Raw genomic sequence first — 24,867 nt, 5'->3', positions numbered from 1 at the left:
TTTAAACAGAAAGCAATTCTTCCACTGGATGGAGGACCTCTTTGGAAAGAGGTTTACCTTTTGTTTCACGTAGTCAAGGTCAGAGAGTTCATAAGTACTTCAATTCATTCAAACTTTAAAGTACGAGCAAAGAAAATTCTTACCGAAGTCAGTCACATTCTTGAAAACAGTAGATCAGAATATATTTAATAAAGTTCTAATATTGTTTGCTCAATCAAGGCCTTCAGTTTGTGTTTTATGCAAGTAATTGAGTGAATACTATATCAAAAATTTTAGAGAAATGCCTTTTCTTAAAATCCTGTTACAATTAAAATCTAACTTTACATTAGGTTTAGCAATTAATTAAAATCTCTATTGAATTCTTAAAACCACCACAACAGCAGGTGGCAATGCATTAAAACATGTTTTTGCATTCCTATGGTCTGCAAGAATCAAGCACAGTGTGGAGACATAGCCCCAGGACTACATGTAATACTCATCTTTGCAACTAGTGAGAAATGCAGCATTGAAACTATATATAAAAGTGAAGAGCTCTTTAGCTCTAGTAATAGTATTTCCTGTTGACCCTGCACTACACCATACAGTCCTCACTGGAACATCAGAGAATACAGTTCATACAAAGTTACTGGATGGGAACAATAGGCCAAAGCTACAGTCACCAGAAGAGGAAGTATGAGTTGTGGAAATGGAAAAATAAGCCAACTATGATTAGATACAGCAGAAGGGAAAACAGGGGAAAGTGGAAACATACTTGTAGATGTTACACGCAATGGCGGCACAGGGGGATGAATAGCTGGTGGATCTGATGAAGACCTCTGCCTGCTTATACTTTCCACTCCTAAAGAATTTGTCTTCCACATTGCATTAGATGAAGAAATTGTCTGAATACCACTGCCAAGAACTGAAGGCTGAACTAAAAAGAGAGGAAAATACTGTATTATTATTATTGCTTACCCTAAGCACAAAGTGTTAATATTCACACCCGTGCTTTTAAAAATGGTGCAGCTAGACCACTATATTCAGCAACAGGAACCACTGCCATCCTGCTGGAATGCCAGAGCAGAAATCAGAGCCTGGTGTAAAAAATTACATAGAAGTTTCTAGGCGAAGTCTTACTAACACTTTACCTAAGTAAAATTCATCTCCAGTCATTACTTTAAAATATGTCAAGCCTTGAAAAAGCAGAAACTTCTCAACAAGAAGACAGAAGGCAAGTCTTGCTACCTTCTTTAATCCCTGACTGATAACCATAATCTTCTCAGGTATAGCAAAAAAAGGACCTCACTCTTGTATGAGTATGAGCAGACATTCCTGACTCAAAGTGAAACATCAGTTTTGACTTGGAATTGACATTAAGCTGCAATTCTGCATTAAACCCAAACAAGAAGCTATAATAACTAGTTATGAAACAGTTACAAAGTACAAGTTCTTTGGGGCCTGCTAAATAACTCCATTCTGAGGCTGAAGAGCTGTCTCCCCATTTCATAAAAACACACTACAGGTTTTTTTCATAAAGCCAACATTTTGCACACATAATGCCACTTCTCCCTACTCAGCACATGAGCACCATATTAAGAAAAGATGAAACAGAGTAAGGTATGAATAAATATTAGCTTGCCGGGAAAAGCGTAAAAGGCTCAGAAGACTTAAAGAACATCCTAAACCGAAGAGGATAAAGGAGTCATAATACACCATAAACGTAATAACAACATCATGAGCAATCAACAAGAAGCTAAGATCGATGATACTAGTACAGCTTTTAACTAAGAATATAAAACAATTGGCTAATACTTTGCTAGAGTAAAGAATACGAGCTAATAATCTAAGCCAGGAAGCATGCTTTCTTGGCGTGAGTTGTACTATACCGGTGCCAAGAATTCTGGGGCTGGGAATGAAATTAAAATGACACTCTTTGAAAAGTGTCATTTAACCAAGGGCAAACAGCGGGTAAAATAGTATGGTTGGCCATGGTTAAAATAATATCAAAGGGTAAACCAGTCTTCTTAACTACCCAATTGTATTACTAACTTAGAGATAGAATCTAACAGTTAAACAGACTATGCAAGCTCCTTGGGTGAATTTTCCTGTTTGGTGGGGGAAACATTCCTTTCCATCAAGTAAAAAAAAGTGTCTAGATATTAAGCTTAAACTTCATGCAAAAATGTTAGATGAAAGGAATTCCACCTTGGTTAAGTTTTATATGCTGCCAAACTTCGCCCAGTCTCACGCCACCCTTTTGAAGTAACCCAATACCATGCTGTTCTATTGTTCTCAGTTTTTCTGCCCCCAAAATAACATATTTTAATCTGACTTTTATGCTGCAACCATTCCTGTGAGACTAATAACTGACTTTTCATATTACACAGATGTTCGATTTGCCATCTCAGAAAGAATCACTGGTGTATGGAGTCTTGCATTCTGACCTCTGCAAAGTGCTCCCAAACGCAAAGACACTCACGTATGTCTAGAACATTCCCCATTCGTATCTCCCCTTACGGAGTCTGAATTACAGCACGACAGAAAATTATGTGTTTACATAGTAATTTTTCTTGAATTGAACTATACATAAATTTAGCATCCATGAAAGCCGCTGGACTAATAAAGGTATTACAACAATGAAACACAGCAAATGTGTACTGTACAAAGAGGACCTACACAGATTTCTCTACACTTCTTAAATATGATCCAAAGAGATTATACATAAAGATAAGAATGAAGTTAATAGCATCAGCTTTAATGGTAGATTTTGCAAGCACACAACCCTTCTGAACGAGGATGAGACATGTACATTTTACATTGTTCTGCTGATCAGGGTAAAACCAATAATTGGCAGTTACATTTTCAGTTTGCCACGTCATGACACTTACATTTTTATTTCGACAACCTCGAAGCCTCTATTTATTAAGAGAAGACTTTGCAAGGTTAAAATCTCTCATGTTCTGCATACACTCTCCATCCTCTCAGGTCTTAAACAATTTTCTACAGCAGCCAAATGCTATTGAAATTGTACGTTTAAATTGAACTCTGACAATGACGTCTTCAAGAAACAGAAGCACGAAAAGATGGAATACAACAAGGAAAAAAAAAAATTGCCAGACTAAACTGACTGCAGCCGCCCTTTTAAAAAATTCTTTAACTCTACTGAGGTTTACTTCAAGTATATAAAATGAAGTAATCAATACACTGTTCCAATACTTACCTGTGCAAAACAACTGTAAAAGAAAACCTCAAAATGTAATAATGAAAAAAAAAAATGTTAAGATACCATTCTTCTTATTTTCTGGTGTTAGTACCTTTGCCGATATTCCTTGGAGGTAGAGGAGGCGCACTACTTGTAACAGGTACTGCAGGCTGAATGGGAGGTGGACTGCCACTGAGTATTGCTCCATACGTTTCATTCTGCAATATACTTGGCATAAATCCTCTTTGCTTATCCTTAGCAATGTTCGCTGCATCTCTTGCCAAGGACGCTACATTAGGCTGAAGCTGGTTTGATCCAAGTTGATAGAAGCTGACAGGCCTGTCCTCTCTCCGATTAGGACTGGGTTGCTTAAACACAATAACGAAAGTACTCACTGATACCACATTAGTTGTACTAATTTTTATTTATTAGTTGATAGAAAGTTACTACTTCCTAGAAAGAAAAAACGGCTTCTAAAATGCATTTTTGTTGCTTTTAATATGTATACTAAAACCTACATTCCACCCTCTTCAAGACAAAGTAACTGTGGACATTAACAACAACAACAAAGATTAAATTTCAAAACAATTATCATTTTTTTCATTTTCTCCTTAATATACTCCTATAGGATAATACTTTATTGTTATATGCAGAGGACCATACTTCTATAGGTAGTCAATATAGTTATTCAGACTGGATCAAGTAAAGTTTCCCTGCATCAAAATACCAGGCAATATTTTCAAAAGTAAACAAACAATTGAAGATCCTAAACCTCATCTGAAGTTCAGCAGTGCCAGATCCCAAATAGATGATCATGATCTCAAAAACTGGACACAATTGCATCTAAGCATTCTACCTGTAGCTCAGTCTACAACAAATTAGGAGCCAAAACTTGCCATGAACTCTTTTTAGCTCACTAATATAGCTGGACAAATTCGGGAGATTACTTCAGTTGGCAGCTGAGATGGAACATTGCTCATCCCATGCACATTATCAAATGAAATCTAATTAGTTGTCTTTGAGATTTACAGCAAGTCATCTGCTTGCTATGCACACTTAGCATTATTTTTCCTGTTTCAACAGCAAGCATAGTAATTATTGTGATCAAATGATAATTAAAATAGCTGGAGTTATAAATTCATGTGGCTAGTACAGGAATGTACTCAGAGAGCATAAATATGCCTTTAGAAATAGTGTTAGATAAACACTTCGCTGATGTACTGTCTGTATGAAATTAAAATAACCATTTCTAGTAATAGCATTTAGGCAGAATAAAGATTTACACCAACAGTATCACAAATAAGCAATTGATTTTCCTCTGAAAATATTCAATGCTTATTCTGGATTGATCACGTAGGGCCTTTAGACGTTTTAGAGCATAGCATTATAGCTCAAAAATTTATTAGAATTATGTACGTGACACATTAATCTCTACCTTGACTTTGGCTTAGTAGCCTCACTCCTCACTGGCTGACAGCCTCTATTCCCTGACCTCTCCGCTGTCCTGGTTCTGGTATTTGTTTCAGCTCACACTTGCTTCTACTTTCTAAACCAGCAGAAAATTATTTTTTTGTTTTGCTGATTTAGCTTTTCACTGGTTTATCAAACTGAAACAGCTCAATACAGGGAAAAACGTGTGCCAGAACGGAAGCAAAAGATGAGGTAGGACCAGGAAGCTGGGGTGTGGAACAGCAGCAGAAAGCAGTTGACTGCCTTAGTTGTCTTTTAGGTTAGAGTCTCTTTTATATGAAAAATTTTGGACTAGAAGAACTCCAATTTCAGACATGACCTTTTCTGACAAAGATTACAAAATCTATTCAATTGCTTTACCAGCAAGAGAGACAAACCCAATAGCTTTACATCTATAAAGAGAATTCTATGTGATCCTAAGCAACAGCAGTACTCACCACTGCATTCAGTGTGGTCACAGACACTAGCCTGTGATTAACAGTCCTTAATCTCCTTTCAAAAGTCCCTGTAGTATAAGCCTACTAATAGTGGGCAGTGAAGTAGCAGTTTCATTACTTCAGCCTCATTGCTGAGTAGCAGATAACTTCCTATACGAGCTGGAGTTCAGGGACTAGCCATAAAGAGAACACTCAACTGCAGAAGGCAACTGGCAACAATGAAGGAAGGGAGGGAAAAAACAGATCAAAAATACAAATTTAGAGTGTCCCTGAAAGGGATTTGCTAGATATCTAGTTGTAAAGTACCCAACAGGTTTTACAGCTTGAAAAAATTAAATCTCTAAAACATAATAAAGTTTCAAGCTGCTTTATCAAAAAGTTCATCATTCCTGCTGTTACTATCTGCATGGTGATACAATATATAGGAATACATAAATACTGGGGTATAATATGAAAGCTCACCCAGAAGAACAGGATTTAGAAGCTCACAGATTCCGGATTCTTGCAGAGATACCAAAATTTCAAGAAAAATCTTAAGAAAATCTTAAGGTAGCAACTGAGCTTTGAAAGGCATGGCTTGTGACATATTATTTGCTCTTTGTTGCTAACTCTAGTTCAAGTCGAGCCCCAGAGGTAATAACTATCTTGGACTAAAGAGACAGGACATGGGGAAAAGAATTCCATGCAGACAAGATCTTGCAAAAATGGTACTTTGCAACAGAGGAAACTTGATCTCAAAATTGGTCTCCAAAACATTAAGCCAATTGAATGGTCTGATGACTTAGCATTTTTAAAGACATTCTGTGAAGATAAAGAAAATGAACCTATGACTGTCAGGCTTTAAAATTTCTGAAAACAAAGAAAAACCCAAGACACAAGATTTGGTTTTACATTATTAATTAAGTATTAGTAATTCATGCCCTAGCTTAGATGGGGGACTTAGCATTTTAATACTTCTCTTGCAAAAACTTGTAGAAAGAAAAAAGTCAAATTTCATTATCCAGAAGAGAAAAAGGTTTTTGTTAGGTACTTTCAAGAGAAAAAAAGGTTGTGCTAACATCCGAAGATTAACTAATATAAAACCTATTGTGTATTCCTTGCTCTTTATAAAGGAAGCAGAAAAGGCATAAGCAATTATAACACTGCACTCACAAAAAGAACAAAAACAGGTGCTCAATATTTATATGGAATACTTCAAATTATGAAAGTTTCAGAATGTCATTAGTATTCAGAAGCCTATACGTCATTTCAAATTACTTGTTCCCTAGAAATCCAAGCCATTTTTAAGTGTTGTTCAGGTACCAAAACATGGTAGTTTGTTCCCTGACTGTATGTTTGGGCGCTTAAATACTTTTTGAAGTTGGTCCCCAAATTGGGAAATTAACTTTTGAAAATGCAACGAAGTTCCTACACTACTGAAATACTTTGCAATACTTGTAATATGATTATCCTTTGAGATATTCAAAAGCCATCTGGACGTGGTCCTGGGCAATTGTCTCTAGGTTACCCTGCTATAGCAGGGGGTTGGACCATATGACCTCCAGAGGTCCCTTCCAACCTCAACCATTCTGTGACTCAGGACCCAATAGCACAGCACCACCACCAGAAATTTCAGGTACGAAAAGGGAGAAAAACAAAAACATTTTTACATAAAGGTTCAGAATAAAGACCTTACTCTGCTGTTAATGGATGTGGCTTATTTAATGCATGAGTTTAGTTCCACTGAAGACAAGGCAATGCATACACTGTTCCAAAATTAAAGCCATTGACTGGATCTGTTTCACAAACATGAGGTACCTCTCTTTGTAAAGGCAATTTTCCTATCTCATGTTAGTTCTGCTTCACAATCAGCAGATCTAAATATTTCTAATATATTGAAACAAACTCCATTAAGAGAAAGATATCACATCTGGCTAATCGTAATTTGATCATCACCACACAGCCACATGTTTTATACCTTATATTAAAGAGGAAAAAGATGACAAACTATAATTTAAGGAACTAAAATTTAAGCTACTACATTTTACTACAGAACTTTATTTCACAGTGTCTTCATACCTATAGTAAAAAGTAGCATTACTGAAATCACTATGAACATCACGCTTACACAGATATTTGTACAGAAAAATAATAATGTATTGATACAAACCTGCAGCTTTTCATCGACATCATCGTCACTTTCATCAAGATCTTCATGGAGTAACCGCCATTCATATTCTACATGAACATGAGAATTAAATCTTCCGGACAGAGCTTGAGTAAGCTGAGGAAAAAAAGATGACTGTTGATACCTATGTTATGTGCAGTAGTTATTTTAAAACAATGTATTTAAAAACAAAGAGAAAACACATACAGAAGGAACCTTGGTTTCTAACTACAAATATTACTTTTATTTTAAAAACAGATTTCAGTAAACTGGAAAGTTACTGCACTGGGGCAAGTTTAAAAAAATTAAGCTCTGTGACCAAACACAACACAAATAAATCAAAAGCAACTAGGCCATTCTCCATTTTATGATAATAAGCATTACATCCCATTTTCTTTGATTTAGAAATTCCAAGTCAAAGAACCGTGATGGCAGTTGCTTTTTTTTTGTTTTTAAATCAGACTCACTTACCAAGAAGCCTTGACCTCACTAATCCATTTTTCTTGCTTACTAAAAGTAGTGACAGTAGCCAACTTCTCTTTATAGAATCAAAAAATGGTTTGGATCATCTAGTCCAACCCCACTGCCATTGGCAGGGAAAGCTTTCACTAGATCAGGTTGTTCAAAGTCCCATCCAACCTGACATGGAGCACTTCCAGTGATGGGGCATCCACAACTTCTCTGGGCAACAATAAAATGGCATACATCCATGGCCTTCATCCACAATAAGTATTCTAGTGATCAGAATTCAATGGGATATCAGACACTTGTGGATCTGGGACTAATAGCTCAAACAGAATCATCCCCTGGCCTCAAGAAGTTTAGCATTTCCAAAGCATCTAAAAAGAAAGATAATTTTCTTCTCAAAAGCATATAACTATTCCTAAGCATACAACTATTCCATCTGGAATATATCTGTTGAATATTCAACCATAACCTGTTAAATATTCAGATGTGATTCTGCTTATAAACACACAAACATGCAGAAAGATGCAACACTTACCAACTCTTCACAGTGAGTATGTTTTAAGCGTTTAGCTATATCAAGTGGCGTCTCTCCTGATTCATTAGCTATATTACAGTAAGAAAAGAAAGTTATGATTATAGGTGTCACTATTAACATGCCCATTATTAAAAATAAAGACAAACCTTCAGGTACAAAGTGAAGTACTAGACCAACACACTCTAAAATTCATCTCTTTCCTTCATATGGAATGATAGCCATGAAATGGCAGGGTATAACTCAGCAACAAGATACCAGTTGAAAATCTTGGTACTTACTTATCTAGATTTGTTTAAAAAGCAAGTGTAATGTATAAGTCAATTTTAAACTTGAAATAAACGGTGAATATTAATTTTTTTATAATGAAGATTATATTCACAGAATCACGATAAACAATTGAGGAGAAAATACACTTATTCCACCTTCACTGTTTCTTATCTGAAGCAGTGACAAATATGTAGTTGAAGTACACGTTACCCTTTTACCTATTTCAATAGAAGCCTTCCCTCTCAGCAGCAGTTTGAGGCACTCAACGTTGTCCGTCAGACAGCAGTAATGCAGGGCTGTACTACCTTTACATGTTTGCTTATCTAGATTGCCACTATTGGGAGTACAAGAAAGAAGAAAAAAGCTGATTAAACTTAGTTCCTACCCTGTATTAATAAACCTCTCTCATTGCAAGATTTTCAAATTATAAAATTATATTTGAAAATACTAGAATTAGAGTTAGTATTTGTATTACTTGAAACAAAAGCAGTACCAATAACATTTAAACAACTTTTCATACACTTACCTGTTCTGCACTAAAAAGTCAACTATATGAAGGGAAGTTCGATCAACTGACCTAACAGCAAGGTGAAGTGCTGTTTCGTCTTGCTCCTAAGAATAAAATAAAATAACATGTTTGTTTCTTCTTATCTACAGAGAAGCAGAAATTTTATTAAGACATAAATTAGATCAATTAAAACATTTCATTTCAAAATATTCAGACATGCTACCATTAAAACATCTCTTGGGAAGACTTTTATTGCTTCCCTTTTGTTCCTTTAAAGTAAAGAAACAAATGGGTTGAAAACAAATAGATTATCAAATGATGTAATGCTTAATGTTTTAATACATTTAAAATATGATGGTATTTGTAAACAATTTTAGGTTAAACTACTAAATATCCTCTTTTGTTAAATTACATCATCAAAAGGACAAGTGTTCAGAACAGTGTTTCGAATAAGAAAAAAATCTTTTTTAATTAATGAAAGCATATTGCACTTATAACAATTTGTCTAATACAATTTACAACACTTACATGGCCATTAGCCAATGGAATTTTTTCTGTGAGATCCACACCGTCAGCATATACTTGGACTAATCCAAGAATGTCTCTTGATTTGACTGCTTCACAAAGAGCGTGTAATTTAGCTGCATTGTCAGCATGCTTTTTCCTGGCATATTTTCTCTCAATATACTTGGCAGTAATATAATCTTTTCTTGCATTCCTGAAATTGAATATAATTTACTTCCATAATTTCTAGCAGAACATACACATTAGAATTTCCATAAATACATGCAAGTCATTTGAAATAAAATCTGGGAAAGACTATTTCTCATTCATTATGATAATTTTTCTTTTAAATATGCATGTGAGACATGTGGTCTCGTACTTCCAGTATGAAATGTAGCTACAGAAGATGTACCAAATACTCGACATGAAGACAGACCTGTTCCCCTCTGACCTCCAGTATGAAGTTGAGATCAAGATTACTCTATGTACAGAAAATAGATCAAAGCTGTTGATACCCAACTAACAAATGACTACTACTCTTCCCACCACAAGACGACAGGTCTCCCGAAGGCATAACTCCTTACCAGCTCTTGGGATGTACACATTACACAGAAGACATTTAGCAAAGCCATACTTTATATCATCTAGATACTACATAATGGGCAAAAAGAAAAAAATATCCAAATAATAATAAATTTAATCAATGGATAGCTCTTCTTCCTAAAGCATATGACAGTATTTCTTCAGTTTTTAAAAGCGTTTGTCTTCAGGTTCTCATTTCATTAAAAAAAAACCCCAAATTTGATATGTAGATGTATCAAACTAAATTATTTTTTTAAATATAATTTTTAGAAGGTTTCTTTTACTATTGATTTAGCATTCTGTAAAAATATTCATTTTAATTATTAATATTCTGTATTGTTGATAGTGGTAGTAAAAATATTATTTAAACTGTATGGTTTAACATTGGTTCTGTCAGATGGTTAAAGTCCAGATAATGTAAAATCGGCTTCATCCAAATTCTTCTGGGTTTGTTTCTGCATCGTTTACTAGCTCTTTTAAGGTGGAGTAGTATCCAGCCAAGTAGGCAGCTGTCCTTGCTGTGTCTCTGCCATCACAATTCAGCGCTTTCGAGGAATTCAATTAAGTGTTCTGTCTTTATTCCACGTAGTTACGGGCTTACAGCGTAGGTGTAGTTTCTAAACACTAGGTGTTCGGTATCTTTTAGGTAAAATGTGAGCTTATTCCAATTTCTATTTTGTGTCTAAATAGCACAAAATTAATAGATTTGTTTTTAACCCCTACCCTTGTGTGTCTTTAAAATTCCCAACAAATCAGGGTTAGTTTCTATCCCACAAATCATGATTCAGAGAGCTTCCTAACTATAAGGGAAGGTACAGTGACATAAAGTTCAATAAAACAGACATGCAAAGCATTAGGAAAAAAGTTTACTCCTTGACTACAAGGCTATATATAAGCATTATACATCTTCCATGGTCTGCTAGTGCAAACCATAATGGCACAACCCATTAGCAGTATTAAATTAAATGCCTGCCTTTTTCAGAAGTAGGGGCTCTTTACTTACATATCACTGCTTGGATTAGGTTTGACCATCTCATCAAGTGGCAGACAGAATTCCATAATCTCATTAAAACCAGCATTCCCAATATTCTTTGCAAGCTGTTAAAAATAACATAATAATCCACCACTCACTTAATAAACATGTTCAGTTATGGGCCACGCACATACTAGCGGGAGGAAAAGCGAAAACAGGAGTTGGGACTTTTTGTTTCTGATTTCTACTTCTGTTACTACATCAGTGACCATGAACAGATTAGGTACCTTTTCAGATGTCAGTTTTTAGCTGTGATTTAATACACAAACAAGTAATCCATCAAGAATAATCCATCAAGACACCAGTTTGTACAATAAATTCAAAAAACTTTGTGCTGGGTAGGAACACACATATGAACTGCAACAGAGCAGCTGATATTCGGTAACTTCTTTGTGTAGCAAAGCCAGATACATTGTGTCCCTTTGAGGATTGAAGTTCTCTTCTAAAATAATGCTAAATAATTAATGGAATGTGAAGTCCTTCAATTTTTAATCTGAGAGGCACATTTATATGTCAAACAGCTGTGTTCTTTTAAAAAGCAACCAAGGGTAAAAAGACTTGGAAACAGAAAAAATAGGAAGCCTCTACTAATTTGAATTCTAAGATCAGGCAAAGTTATCAGGAAGACACTATATTCCAGAAGGTTCCCTTAAACCTGAAGAATTAAGCTTTCTTAAATTATGTTTATCCAGAGGCAACTTTCAAGACTGGAACAACATATCATTAAGGTGACAAATATACTTGTGTTGGAAGTATTTTAGAGTAGTATTTTTAAGTTAATTAAAGCAATTTGATTACCAAAAGTTCAGATGTTCCCAGCACATCTAATGTAAGTGATTGCATTCTAGAATAGTGAACACCAAGTTCTCTATGGATTCCTGAGCATTCAATGCAAGTTAGAATTCCCAAATTTGTTGAAAGCCAGGTAGGATCTGAAACAGAAAGCACACAGAGAATCAAAATTCATTCAGGTAATTATTTTGTTCTGGAAAATGCAGAAAACAGAAACGAAATTCTGTAAAATAAGATTCCTATATGTGAATTACCATTTTTTTTAATTTATGTCTTTACATTTACTCTATTGGGAAACACAAACCAGAAGTTTTTAATGACAAAAGAAGCGAAGAGATTATTATTTTTTTTTTTTTGTAAAGGACATTGCAAGGGAGCTGGTCAAACAATCCAGTTTGTCATTCTCCACATGGCTTTCAGGAATTGCATTTTCCCACCACCAGTATAATGGTGTCACGTTCTCAATTGGGGGTATTGGTGTAGTTCAAACCGAAAGGACAATGCCTACAGGGCTCGGGGTTTTTTTTTTTGTTGTTGTTGTTGGGGCTTTTTTTGTATTTCAAGTAGACTAAGTGAAGCAGCAGTGATTTTGAAGTATACACACAGCACCACACTACAGTGTATTCTCACTCAACTATTTCAAAGATACTAAGGCTCATCCCTCTCCTCTCTGTACCCTTGCTTGTCTTTTCTTCTGGTATTTTGCATTCTTGCTGTAACGTTCCCTCAACTTCCAGACAAATAATTAATTTCTGAAGATTGAGACAGCTTAGAAATTCATTTATTTGATAAAGGTTTGGTAGTAGCTATTTAGAATGTTCTCCTTTAAAGACAGCAGGATTGACTCTTCCCATAGTTTTATACAGTATCTACTGCTGGAAGTTACTATTGATTTATGAAGTGCACACTGCTTCAGATTGGATGTTTTCAGCTAGTTTCAGACAAAAAAACCCTAAGTGCTGCAGTGCCTCTGTAACATAAAACAACACAGGAAACAACAGGATTTAAAAATAATTTGAAGAGGATTAAAGTAGAAAATCATCGATCAACAAAACCAACACTGCAAACCATATTCAGCAGGTGCATTCCTTTCTAAATGAGCAGTCTTAGACATATTCCCTAGCTCGCTCTCAAAGTCAAACACAAAAAATGAGAAAAAAAAAAAAAAGAAGAGGGGCGTATCAGGAAAATGCTTGAAGTATCTTACTGCTGTCCAATTTTAACTACATCTCACATAAAATATGGGCTAATAAGTTCAACTGATTTATATAAGCAAAAGTTACAATTGGCAAAATACATTGGAGAAAAATAAGCTTCTTAGTGTCTTTTCTCCCAACTGACAATATGGATACAGCAAATCAATCTTAATAAAATAGTGCAATTAAATTGTTAGCATATTCTACTATGTGTAGAGATAAGGAGTAAAAGCAAAAGCATAAAACATCAGCTTAAATACTCTCATGAGACATAGAATTTTTACCAATTAGAAATAAGCTTAATTGAGTCACCTTGTGCTCCACAGTCACAACACACATCATTTCCAGTCATCCTCTGGACTTCAGATATAATTTCTTTTGTCAGTTCCTGGACAATATTATTTTCTCCTGTGTTATCATCTCCTTTGAATGCATTATTTAAAGCTTCCTCTTTGCTGTTTTGTAGCACAGATGTCCATCTAAAATGGCAGTAATATTTTGCTATTAAATGTTTCGGCACTTCTGAAGTTCATGGTAACGTCTCAGTAGAACACCAGTATCAAAAACAAAATTAGCAAAGCAACTCACATTTGACATTCCTGTTCATCCTCTGCTTGGAAGTGGTACGTTCTGTCATCTGCACAATAAATAATTCACATACCGATTACAAAAAAAAGATTGAAAAACTGATTTTGCAGAATCTCTCAGAAAAATCTAAAATTAATTGATGTATGACTCCTGAGGTTTCCAGTCTCATCACTGCAATGTTGACAGGCAAAAAGTCTATTTAGCAAGTTCCACTGCCTACAGTTCATCTACGTTTACATAAGGTGGCTTGTTGCTCTTCAAACAGAAACTGTTTTCTTCAGTGCTGTGCTGACCTTCTACAGCATAAGTGAGAGCACAGTAATTTTTCCATGTTCTAGATATAACCTCAGTAATCACAAGTCCAAAGTTCTGCTGCAGGGGGTGTATGAGTAAAATATAGAGTCCGTATTTGAGTTTATCTGTGCATATAAGAAAGACTTGAATTTTCCAAATAAGCTCTTAAAACCACAGTAATCCAAAAAGGCAAAACAAATTTGCCAGACACAAAGTCCAAACTACAATCAGAACAAGTTGTTTCAATTAAATTAATCCTAAAAATTGAAATTTACTACTACTATCATAATTCTAAGAATTGTTATCATAGTGTACTATGAAAGAAAAAAGCACAATGCATTTTAAGTTTATGAAGCAAGTGAGATATGATACTGTTTGGCGATTGAGCTGGAGTTAGAATAGTTGATGAGAAGGACAGAGGTAAAGCTACTGGCAAAAAGATATTCTAGGCTGAAAACTCCTGAAGTTTGAAAAATATTCAGGCAAAAAGGTATTAAAAGATAGTTTCAAGAATGGAAAATATTAAGAGAGTGAGGATACATGAAAGGACAGAAAGCGCTAGATAAAGAATGAGAGATTGCTAACTTGCCACGATACAGAAATTTGCAGTTTTTAAAAAACAAAGAATGTTTTAAAACTCGATAGTAAAACAAAGTGAAAAAGTGATGTGGAGAAGGCTAAGAAGCTTGTTATGCCTTGTCATACGTATGAATGGACAAATGATAATGTTGTGATAAGCTGATATTGGGCAAAATACGACATGGTAATCAACAAAGAAAGAAAGAAAGTGGAAAGTAAACAGCAAAGACAAATTGCTTGTGCAGGAATGGAAAAACTGTATATTGCACACAGAAGTACTAGTCTATTAACATAAGTAGTATACCTTACATTTAGAAACAGAAAAGAAATTTATGCTCTGGCAAAGGAACAAATGAAGAATAGATTTATATTCTTCTCCCCAAATAATTTGGGATATATATTTTAGTAATGTATTTTTATTGAGTCCATAAATATAATACTAAAATGTCCCAGTGAGAAAACAAAGGAAACATTCTACTATGCGGTTTCATATCATCCCATTCAGTTCCCAAAATTATTCAGTTTTGATGTTTTTAATATGTGGACGCTTTATCTCACCATTGTTATGAGATAATAAAACTAAAAACATTTTCAGTATTTTTTTTTCAGTTACATAGCAACCACGAGGCTTAAATGTTAAGAAGTTATGTCATGGTTTAAAATCTTCTTTTGATCTTGTACAAAAGTCATAACTTTACAAGATAATCAGCTATGACATTTTCAATATAGAGAGTGATGTCACAGGAAAAAAAATCTTGTCACTCTACTGTAAAGCAGCACAAAATGAAGGAGTAAAGAAAGCTTTAAAAACCAGTGGTTTTCCAAAGAAACAGGTTCAGTTAGTTGCATTATACTAAAGTAAGTGAAATAGTAAATTGTCATAGGAAGGGCATTTTATAATGGGAAGCATTCTACAATCGTGAAAATGTTTAAGTGGACTATTGACACATATACAGAAATAACGCAAAACCCTATGGTATTAGCTGCAAGTAAAAAGACCTAAACAACAAACCTACGTGATATGAGGTCAAAACATTTTTTCTCCTCTGGGTTTGTTTTCACTTGGCAGGTTAACAGATTGAGCTTTGCTGGAGGTCGGTTAGCCTATTTGAAGATAAAGCATACACATTTTAGTATATTGATACTGATTGAGCCCTGCAGTCCAAAAACACAGTATAACATCCCACTGGCCAAAAAGACTTGACAAACGGCTGTTACTTTAATTTTTAAGATATCCAGATTTTGATTTATGTTTTCTTCTGCATCGTGGTTTGTAAACTACATTTTCCTATATTTGGATATTTTGTTCACTGGTAACTGGATAAGTAGTAGAATTTTGAAAGGGGAGTGGCTAAAATCACTTTAATTAGCACTACTTCCTTTAACTTGCCTGTCCTACAGACCTGGGGCAGGACCTAGAAAGACATTATGTTTGCAGCCTTGACTTGAGGAATGGTTTGCACTTGCTACAGTGGAGAACTAGTTTCACTCTTTTATAATAATTAAATCAGAAAGTGGATTTAACTAGAGAGGCAACAGCGAGATTTTAACTAGAGAAGCAATAACTCTAGACAATAACATCTGACAAATAATAATTTGTTTAAATCATTAAGAAAGTACTATTATAAAGATAGTGATATACATAAACACATTACCACACTTGTTTTAACAACTTTAATCTATCAAGTTGCTAAAACAAGATTTAATCATCTAAACAAGAACTATTATCAAATGAAGCTGAACTATCACATAATGTAATTAATTTGCAATGAATCATAAGAAACACAGATCTCCTCAATCTCTTCTAAATTTATTGATGAAAACATTTCTTTCAAAAAAGAAGGGAGAACAAGTCTGAAGAATACAGATTTCCTTGAAACAATCTGATAAAATAATGTAGCTGGCCACAAAAGAACATCGTCATCATTGTATTTGAAGATCAGTAAAAAGTCAAAACCATGGAGAAACAGAAGTGAAATACTTTTTTTTTTTCCCCCTCCCATTTAGGGGAGGAAAAAAAAAAAAGAGCATGGTGTCCTTGAAAAAGAGCATGCTCATGCTTTGCCCAACATAAGCAGCAGACATAACAAAGTCATGCATGCTTTGAAACAAGAAACCTGCAGGTCACTTGCTAGGCAATGTAAAACAAATTGTACCCAGGCGAGGTCGAGGTTTTGGAGACAGCAAGATGACAATTAATGGACAACCACATTGTATTCTCTGCCTAGTAAATAGCTTTTCAAATTCCAGACATTCCTTTTAGCAGTAAAAGTGCATACAGTTCTCAGTATTTTAGTCTATCAACAAGAGTTCTTTGTAACTAGAAGCATACAAGAAAACATCTTGAAAATGCCAGCTTGGGCCCATTTTCTTGGTTATATTTAAATGTACGTAATATCATTAGCACTAAAGTTTCCACTGTTTACATTTTTTGATGTAATTGTTTGTCCAAGAAGTGTCCAGAAGCTGCCTAAAACAAAAATATAAAATAAAGCAAACAAAAATCAAAATGTAAGTATTTGATAAAGAAGCCACTAGGCAACTCATACACACCTTTCTCACAGGCTCTATAAGACTGTAAAAATGCAACTAAATTCAGGTTAAGAAAGAATCCATTTGCCCTGGGACTTTGGATCTGAAGCACATTCAGAACCTAACTAGTTTTCTGTAACTTACGAAATATGAAGCTATAAATGGATCCACTAAAATGCTTCAAAGAGGTCTGAAGGACCAATATACAAGGAACTCATCTCTCTGGGTAGGAGAATGCAGCCTAAGAACTCTGTATGAGGATCTGAGAACCTAAAGAAATGGCTGCAACAACCTAAAACACTTCCTGGGCCAATGTGCTGATCTTGGAATTCAAACATATTCCAAAGCTTTTAACTGAGGACCTCCCAACTTGAAGTCAGCATTAACAAGGGTGTTAAAAAACCCTGATATCTTTGCATGTGGCTGATACCATCACATTCATGCTTCCATCCTGTAGCCAAGTAACAGCCTCTCCCCACCCACCTCCCCAACACATGCCCGTTACTTGGCAGACAACGCGCTTCCATCACGTGGTGGATGCTGCTTTGGGAGAAGTTAGAGATACAAGACAAAGTGAGACAAAGCTGCATAAATTCCTTAGCCAAACTAGGCTCTAGGTGGATCCAGACATTTGGTAGGATTAGGAGACACTACAAGAAGAAAATGGTAACAAATGTGTAACTGCTATTACATTTTTTGTTTGAAACCTCTGAACTTCATATTCCTGCTTGAGTCTCTGATTAGACAATAAAATATCAGCCTACTACTGAATTTCCAGACACCCATGTTAACACACCAATCCCTGAAAAGATGTGCTGGCACCTTTCATGCCATACATGCAGACTTCAGCATCTGCTCATGTTCTTTAACAGTAACCCTCCATCCACCAAAACTGACTTATGATCTGTTCTGGCAACAAAGAGTAAGTGTAGGAATCAAAAGGTTAGGTCTCCAAGACAATACTGAAGAGTACTATGATACAGAGCTGATTTTTACAAAAGGCATCAGCAAATGTGTCCACATACTTAACAGACTGGTTGGCTGATTTCATCATGCATGTTTTTCTGGATATCACAGTGATTTACTTAAGAATTGAAAGATTAAATCGGATTCTTTTGCCTTCAGATAGTCCTGTTAATCATAATGGTAGATTAAAGTTTCCAGCAGTAAAGAAAGAACAACAAAAAAAGATTCCTTGATGAATCTCTCATATTCCTTTTATGCAGACAATCAGCAAAGTCCATTTAAGCTCTTTAAACACAAAACAACTTTGAGGAATTGGAGGTTCCTCAAATATAAGTTTTTCCCTTGTGACTTCTTGATCCAGAAACCACTTAGGAATTCCTATTTACATGGTTCAATCTGCTTCTATCATTGTTTTTTCATCCATGTGCATTAAACTGCAGTCAGGTAGATGTCAGAAAATTTCCAACTGCTTATAATTACACAAAAAAGCAGTGTCTGTTTTTCCATCAACCATTACCTTGATGTTGCCCTATGAATGCTAATTTCTTTGAAGCTTTTAGTTGTCTAAAAGTATAATTTCTGCACATATGCCAATGCAGACACATGTATTCAGCGTTACAGCTGGGTGACTGACAGAGAACCAACCATATTCTCCCCATCCATATCAGGAGAGCACTTGGCAGGCAAGTTTAAGTCAGAATACAGCATCTGCAAGTGCCTGGAGATAGCTGTTCCAGAAACTAACTGAAAAAATAGTCCCTCATAAAGAGAGACTACATGACCAAAGAACAGAAATCTATGAAGAATATTTAGCCTTTAAAGGAAAAGCATTTATGAAATTGTATTTGATAAAGCAAACAAAACTGACAGCTAAATTTCTGAGAGATGGTTCATTTTGATGAACAGCTGGGAAGAGAAAAATGACATATCTTATTTTAAAGACCAGGAGATATCAACCCTGAGAAAGCTTGGAAATCAATGTTGTTGCTTCAGAAGTCTCAGAAGACATTCAGAGCAGTCCAGAAAATTCTTAACAAACAGAAATCGCTTCTACCCATTTCAATGTCTGTGAAACAAGTATTAATTTTTTACACAAAACTGCCATCAATACATAAGGAGAAAGTGAGCAAATAAGTAAAAATACTTTCTAGGAGTGTATTTTAAAACAAGAAGGTACTCTCTTAATTTTGTAATATAGAAAAGATTGAGACCAAACCTGGGAAAACCACATACCTAAACTCACATTTAAGTATCTATCTCAGCAACTGATTTCCAGCTACAGCTCCACTGATTTCAGTGGGAACTTAGTGCTTCTAAAAATGTTAGACCATCTGGTAGACAGCTTATAAAACAAGAACACCACCAGTATCTTGATAGACTCAGTAACTGTACTTGCATGTTAAAGTTTCAAAATTCTGCTCCGCAAGAGGATTTTGTAGCCTCTGCCAGCTCTGAGCTGCCCTAGCTACAGTCCTACTGGTACCACTACAGCACGTCCAATGTCAAGCGCATTTACAGCACAAGGAGACACCGGTATAGAAACACTAATAGACTTTTCTCTGACAAAGATGCACTCATATGCACTCAAATGAGAACAGGGATAAACTGGTGGACAATTTTGGACAAATTTGGTGGACAAATGGCTTTGCACTCTTCCTTAACTCCTGATAGTCAATTCAGAAGGCAACAGCTTGCGGTTAGATGCACAAATGAGAGATTGATTCATTCTTGCTGCCAGGGTCAACTTGTAGTCATAGCAACAGGCATAACAGGATGAAGAACAGAACAGTTCATAGGAGGATCAAGAAACAGGACTGTTTATTAGAGCAAGAATGGAAATTACTGCCACTGAGTTGATTTTTGCCTTAAGAAACTTTCGTAAAAGTTTTGAGAAAGCAATACAAAAAGAGAAAAGTTATGGGAAAACAAAACCAGCTGAGTTCAAAGCCAAGTGTAAAAGGTCCAAAATATGAAAGTACAAAGTTTTAAAACTTTAAGTATAAATAGTAAAAGTTTGTTAATGTGTTTAAAATATTGGTAGAAAAGAAAGAGGTACTTTAACTCCCTATCTCCTGTCATTCTGGTAGAAATTGCCTTCAGAGTTGATTTTCCCCAACAGCTACTCCCCCGGGAAAGCTACCTTCATAACAGATTACCACATCGCAGCAAGTCTGAGGGAGAGAATAGATTCAATTTGTCTTGTAAATATAAAAAGTAGTTTAACCAATATAGAAAAGATGGCTTAACGCCCAATCATATCTTTCCAAAAAAACAAAGTTAGAATTTGCATTTTTAGATAGTCTGATAAAATATGAGTAGTTTACATGAACTGAGTCATTAAAAAAAGCCATTTTTCCCCCCATTAAGTCATGAGCATTAAAACATTTGTATTTTTAGTTACTGTGTATGTCTTGATATATTTCTCAAAGACTGCCTTAAAAAAAAAAAACTATCCATCATACTCAAAACACTGCATCAAGCTACTTCCAAATTATAAATATAGACCAGCATAGCTTGCCTTTTTGTATTAGCAACCATGTACATAAAATACTGTAAACAAATACTTACTGTACCATGGGAAATTGTAAGAAAACCATTTTTAACTGAGCATTTCCTTTTCTGCCACACTTTTCTGATTCTGGTTTAAAGGAGGGGGAAGAAAAAAAAAAGTGACTCAGTTTTTAATATATTTAATATTACATTGCTTCAGCTCTTAGGACCTAGCTTTTTTTCAGTAGAATCCAGCAGTACTTACCCATCACTTTTCTTGTACAAACTACCATTTCGTTCAGTGCCATGTTCCTTGTTTCCCTGAGGCTGATGTAAACTGTAAGCTGTACTCTGACGAATCTGAGAATCCTGAAATATACACAACAGGAATTTGTAATGCATTCCACACTTTCCACCAAAATATCCCCCCTATTAACGAGTTTCAGAGCCTTTCCTTCCTGCTCTAATCCTACAAGCCAAATGAAGCATGTTTTTCCTCCTCAATGAGAGAGAACGAGATCCATTTCTTTTTTCAGAGGGCACAAACCCCATCTGAGAAGCAGCCTTTTTCAGCACCTGCCAAAATCCTCTTTCTTGATTTTATTTAGCTTTACTATTAGCCTCAATATATGGGGGTTTTAACCTCCAAATTAATTGAGCAGTGGGTTTTCCAACTCTTGCAAACACTGCAGTGTATAAACACTAAAGATGACTATTACCTGCAATTCCTAGTGCACCCTTCCATTGTAAAACAATTACACACATAAATTTGAATAAGTGTTTTTCTTTGTGGAAACCGAGTCAAATTATTCTCTGAAAAGCAGCAGAGATCTCCTGGAAACATAGTTCAGGAGGCATACAGGAAAACTGAAAATCTATTTCCCTAAGAAGAATAATTTAAACCAAAATATCTTGAACAAAGTAGAATTCTGGGACAGGAAGTGCCAAGGATTAACTAAACCCTTCTCACTGCTCTCAGAACTATGCAGAGGCAGGACCCACTGCTGCAAGAGTCCAACTTCTTAAAAAATAAGAACGTGAAAATGAGGAATCTAATGTGCCGTGCTATATTAGCAGCATTAATGTGATGGGATGGACTTTTCAATGCATACAGTAACAATGACTAGTACTTACAAACCTTTTTTTTTTTTTTCTTTTCTACTATATTTGCTCTATGGTCATAATACATCTCTGTTATATGTGACAGATAATGGAAGTATAGCAAGGAAAAAACCCACAAACAAAGCAGTTCACTTAAATGAATATATGAGCTATTCTAATCAAAAACTTAAGCGCTATTAAGAAATAATAATTTGATTTAAAAAATCTTTTGCTAGAAAGATGAGATCCCGTGTCTCAGATGTACTAGGAGTACAATTGCAAGATACATCATTTTGGGTTTTCAGAGTGTACATGTGATGAAATAAGATATACAGTGATCTAGAAAGTATGAATTAAGACGACAGTTTCTAACTACATTTAGCTTCACACACTATATTAGCCTAAGTCTAAGACATCTCTGGATATAGGTAGGGGAAAAAGACCAACTAAAACCAAGAACACACTTGGCCTGTGCTTCTCCCCAGAGAATGCCAGCTCCGATGGAATGCCGCTCCTTTGCAAGCTCCAGCAGCACACTGCTACCAAAGCTACTAATGCAGCCAAAGCTGTTCAGGATCCTCTTAAACAGCGGTGGCAACACATGACAGGTCTAAAATATAATGGTAGGGACAGAGCTACCACCTACAACCCTGTTCAGTACACTTGGGACTCCACACCTCCGGGCTGCAGGATTTCAGGCTCATCCTGAACACCAGTGCTGGAGCTCAGTGGTCCTGAGAACCATGAGCTGAGCTCAAGGCAGGCTACAGCGCTCCTTGGTGCTCCTTTTCTGTCTCTCAGCCCACTTTCCTGTCTCTCAGCTAGTGATCTAGGAAGCCATATCAGGTAGCTACAACATTCATCTGAGGCTTTTAAAGGCACTACAAAACCACCACTTAAATGTTTGTGCCTGTCAAAGCATCCCTTCAGATTGAAACCAGTCTGTTTATTGTTCCTCTACAGCTTGTTTACACAGAATTATTTGGTTTTGCACTCTGGCTGCCCAACATAAAAACAGAACAACATTTAAAAAGAATTCTCGTCACTGATTAAAAACCACTGCATGCATACATTTACTGGCTTCTGAAGAAAATCTAATCTGACACTGCCTGCCATTACTCAGTAAAGGAACTCCATTCCCAAGAAGATTAGAGGCCTTACAGGAAATTAATTTCAGATATCCACATCCTCAATTATGTAAAGATTCCAGATGACCTCCAACACCTGCCCATAGCACTATTCACATTACTTAAGATCGTGCTGCTACTTTTTGTGGATTATTTTCTGCTGCATTTTGGCTACCTCCCTTCAGCTGTTGTTTACGCTCAGCTGCTGTGTTTGGCCAAACTGGCAAGTCAATAATACAAGCTTCCTGCCTTATTTCAACCAGAAAGGAAGCTGCTCTAGCTGACGTGTATTTCCACACATTCATTATTATTAAGAGTATATTTAAAAAATTTAATACTATTTCATGAAAAGGAGCTCAGGACAAGACAAGGATAATTTCAATTTTAAATCCCCACTTCAGGCCATGCCCAAATCAATAGTGTCCAACGTGATTGCCAGATGATGGTTTTCCACAGCTCTCTGAAAAGTTCATGATTTTGATCTAGCTCCTAAAAGACGGGATGCCATACCACAAATCACCATCACAATTAACATCCTTCCGGGCAATTTCAGCATGCCTTTTCCACATGCAGGCTCCCCAAAGGATCTTCCCATATTTCTGGTTTGCATATTGCACATAACAAGAGTACAAATCACATATAACAGGGTCAGACCCAATGGCCTCATCAGAGAAGCAGGAACAATGTACATTACCTATGGGAGGAAATGGATCACCGCGGGATATAGGACATACCTAGCGCAGAGTATTGTCATTTTAAATATCTCTTGAACATAACACGATCAGAACAGACTGAAGTACATAAGCTTAAGAAACTGAACTTTGCCCACTTTATCAGCTTTGAAATGCAGATAGGCATAGGAAAAAAAAAAGGTGAGTCATTTCATTGCATTATGTTTATAGTGGATCACTTCCCTGACCATAAAGAGGTTTGAAATGACTTCTTATAAAGACTCACTGACTTTTAAATCAAGCTGAACAGCATAGCTAAAAATGAAAGAAACGTGAAAACACTATTCTGTAAAGATGGTCTGTGGCTACTGATAAGACAGGTTCTAAAAACCTATTTATCAGCCCCACTATCTGAACATGACAGAACTTTCCATACAAGATGCTTTAACTTATGCACGGCAAATTTTGGCTAGCCATTCCACAGCTCCCATGGAGCAAGATTTTACACTGTCCGGATCATTCCTGTGCGTAAAGCTGCCAAAAAACCCTTACAGCTCTCCATGAGCCTGAGCTTCTCTTGCACTTACAGGATCATTGCCAAGAGGATGTTTCAGAGGTCCATCCCTTATCTATTACAGCTCCACAGAGCCTCCAACAGATGTACCTGCCAGAACCCCCTGCAGGCAGCCTCTCCTACAGCACAGCTACCATGATTTTTGTCAAGAAACACAAAACTTATCCTATTTTGCAGTGGCCTAAATAGATTATAGATTTTATCAAACATGCAGAAGAAGCAGAAACAAACGTAAACATTGCAGTAAGGCTACCTTCAGAAAGGACAAGGGAAAGAGAGAAATGAAGGCAATATGACTCAGGTTGATACTGAAACGTGTAGGAACTCTATGGTTTGAAAAATAAAAGTTTAAAAATTAAAAATTACAGAGGTGTGCACACAATGAGGTTTCAAACAGAAGTTTCAATACAAAACAGGTTTGAGAAAGTTCTGTGCAGGAGGAAACTATGTATACAACAAAAAAGGTACACTAGGAGTGTTTTTGTCTTTTTTTTTTTTAAAGACAACAATATTTGTCAACATTCTATTATTTCATACATGAAGTCCGTTTTAACTAAAAATACATATATCTTCAAAATCTTGCAAGAACATCACATCAAGCAACTGGATTTAATTTCCAAAAGAGAGTGAAAAGGAAATCTCCAATTTGGCTTACAGCAATTTTCTTTCCCAAGAACAAACTTTTTTTTTTTGGTAATACAACAAACAGAAGAGGAGGAAAAAGAACCAGTCTTTTCATATCAACAGAAAAAAGCTCAGAGGAAAAATCCAGTTTCTTGAAATCTGAATGGAAATCATGCCAACTATTTTCATTAAAACATAGTAA

At 35.7% G+C, this 24,867-nt stretch overlaps 1 protein-coding gene across 1 annotated transcript in view; it reads right to left on the bottom strand.

Annotated features, from left to right (window-relative positions):
• ASAP2 (ArfGAP with SH3 domain, ankyrin repeat and PH domain 2) overlaps positions 1-24,867 on the bottom strand; it is a gene marked incomplete at both ends in the record, with an annotated part of 97,306 nt that overhangs the window by 12,703 nt on the left and 59,736 nt on the right. Inside the window, 14 exons of the mRNA XM_082481282.1 lie at positions 752-901; positions 3,294-3,549; positions 7,241-7,351; positions 8,238-8,305; positions 8,723-8,838; positions 9,031-9,116; positions 9,541-9,730; positions 11,102-11,196; positions 11,930-12,063; positions 13,432-13,598; positions 13,708-13,756; positions 15,597-15,684; positions 20,647-20,716; positions 20,834-20,937. Coding sequence (XP_082337408.1) covers positions 752-901; positions 3,294-3,549; positions 7,241-7,351; positions 8,238-8,305; positions 8,723-8,838; positions 9,031-9,116; positions 9,541-9,730; positions 11,102-11,196; positions 11,930-12,063; positions 13,432-13,598; positions 13,708-13,756; positions 15,597-15,684; positions 20,647-20,716; positions 20,834-20,937 — 1,684 coding nt within the window. The remainder of the gene's footprint in view (positions 1-751; positions 902-3,293; positions 3,550-7,240; positions 7,352-8,237; positions 8,306-8,722; positions 8,839-9,030; positions 9,117-9,540; positions 9,731-11,101; positions 11,197-11,929; positions 12,064-13,431; positions 13,599-13,707; positions 13,757-15,596; positions 15,685-20,646; positions 20,717-20,833; positions 20,938-24,867) is intronic.

Source organism: Vanellus vanellus (genome assembly GCF_965231255.1).
Source record: "Vanellus vanellus genome assembly, chromosome: 3".
In the NCBI taxonomy this organism is placed as follows: domain Eukaryota; kingdom Metazoa; phylum Chordata; class Aves; order Charadriiformes; family Charadriidae; genus Vanellus; species Vanellus vanellus.
This window is presented reverse-complemented; position numbering and strand designations above follow the sequence as displayed.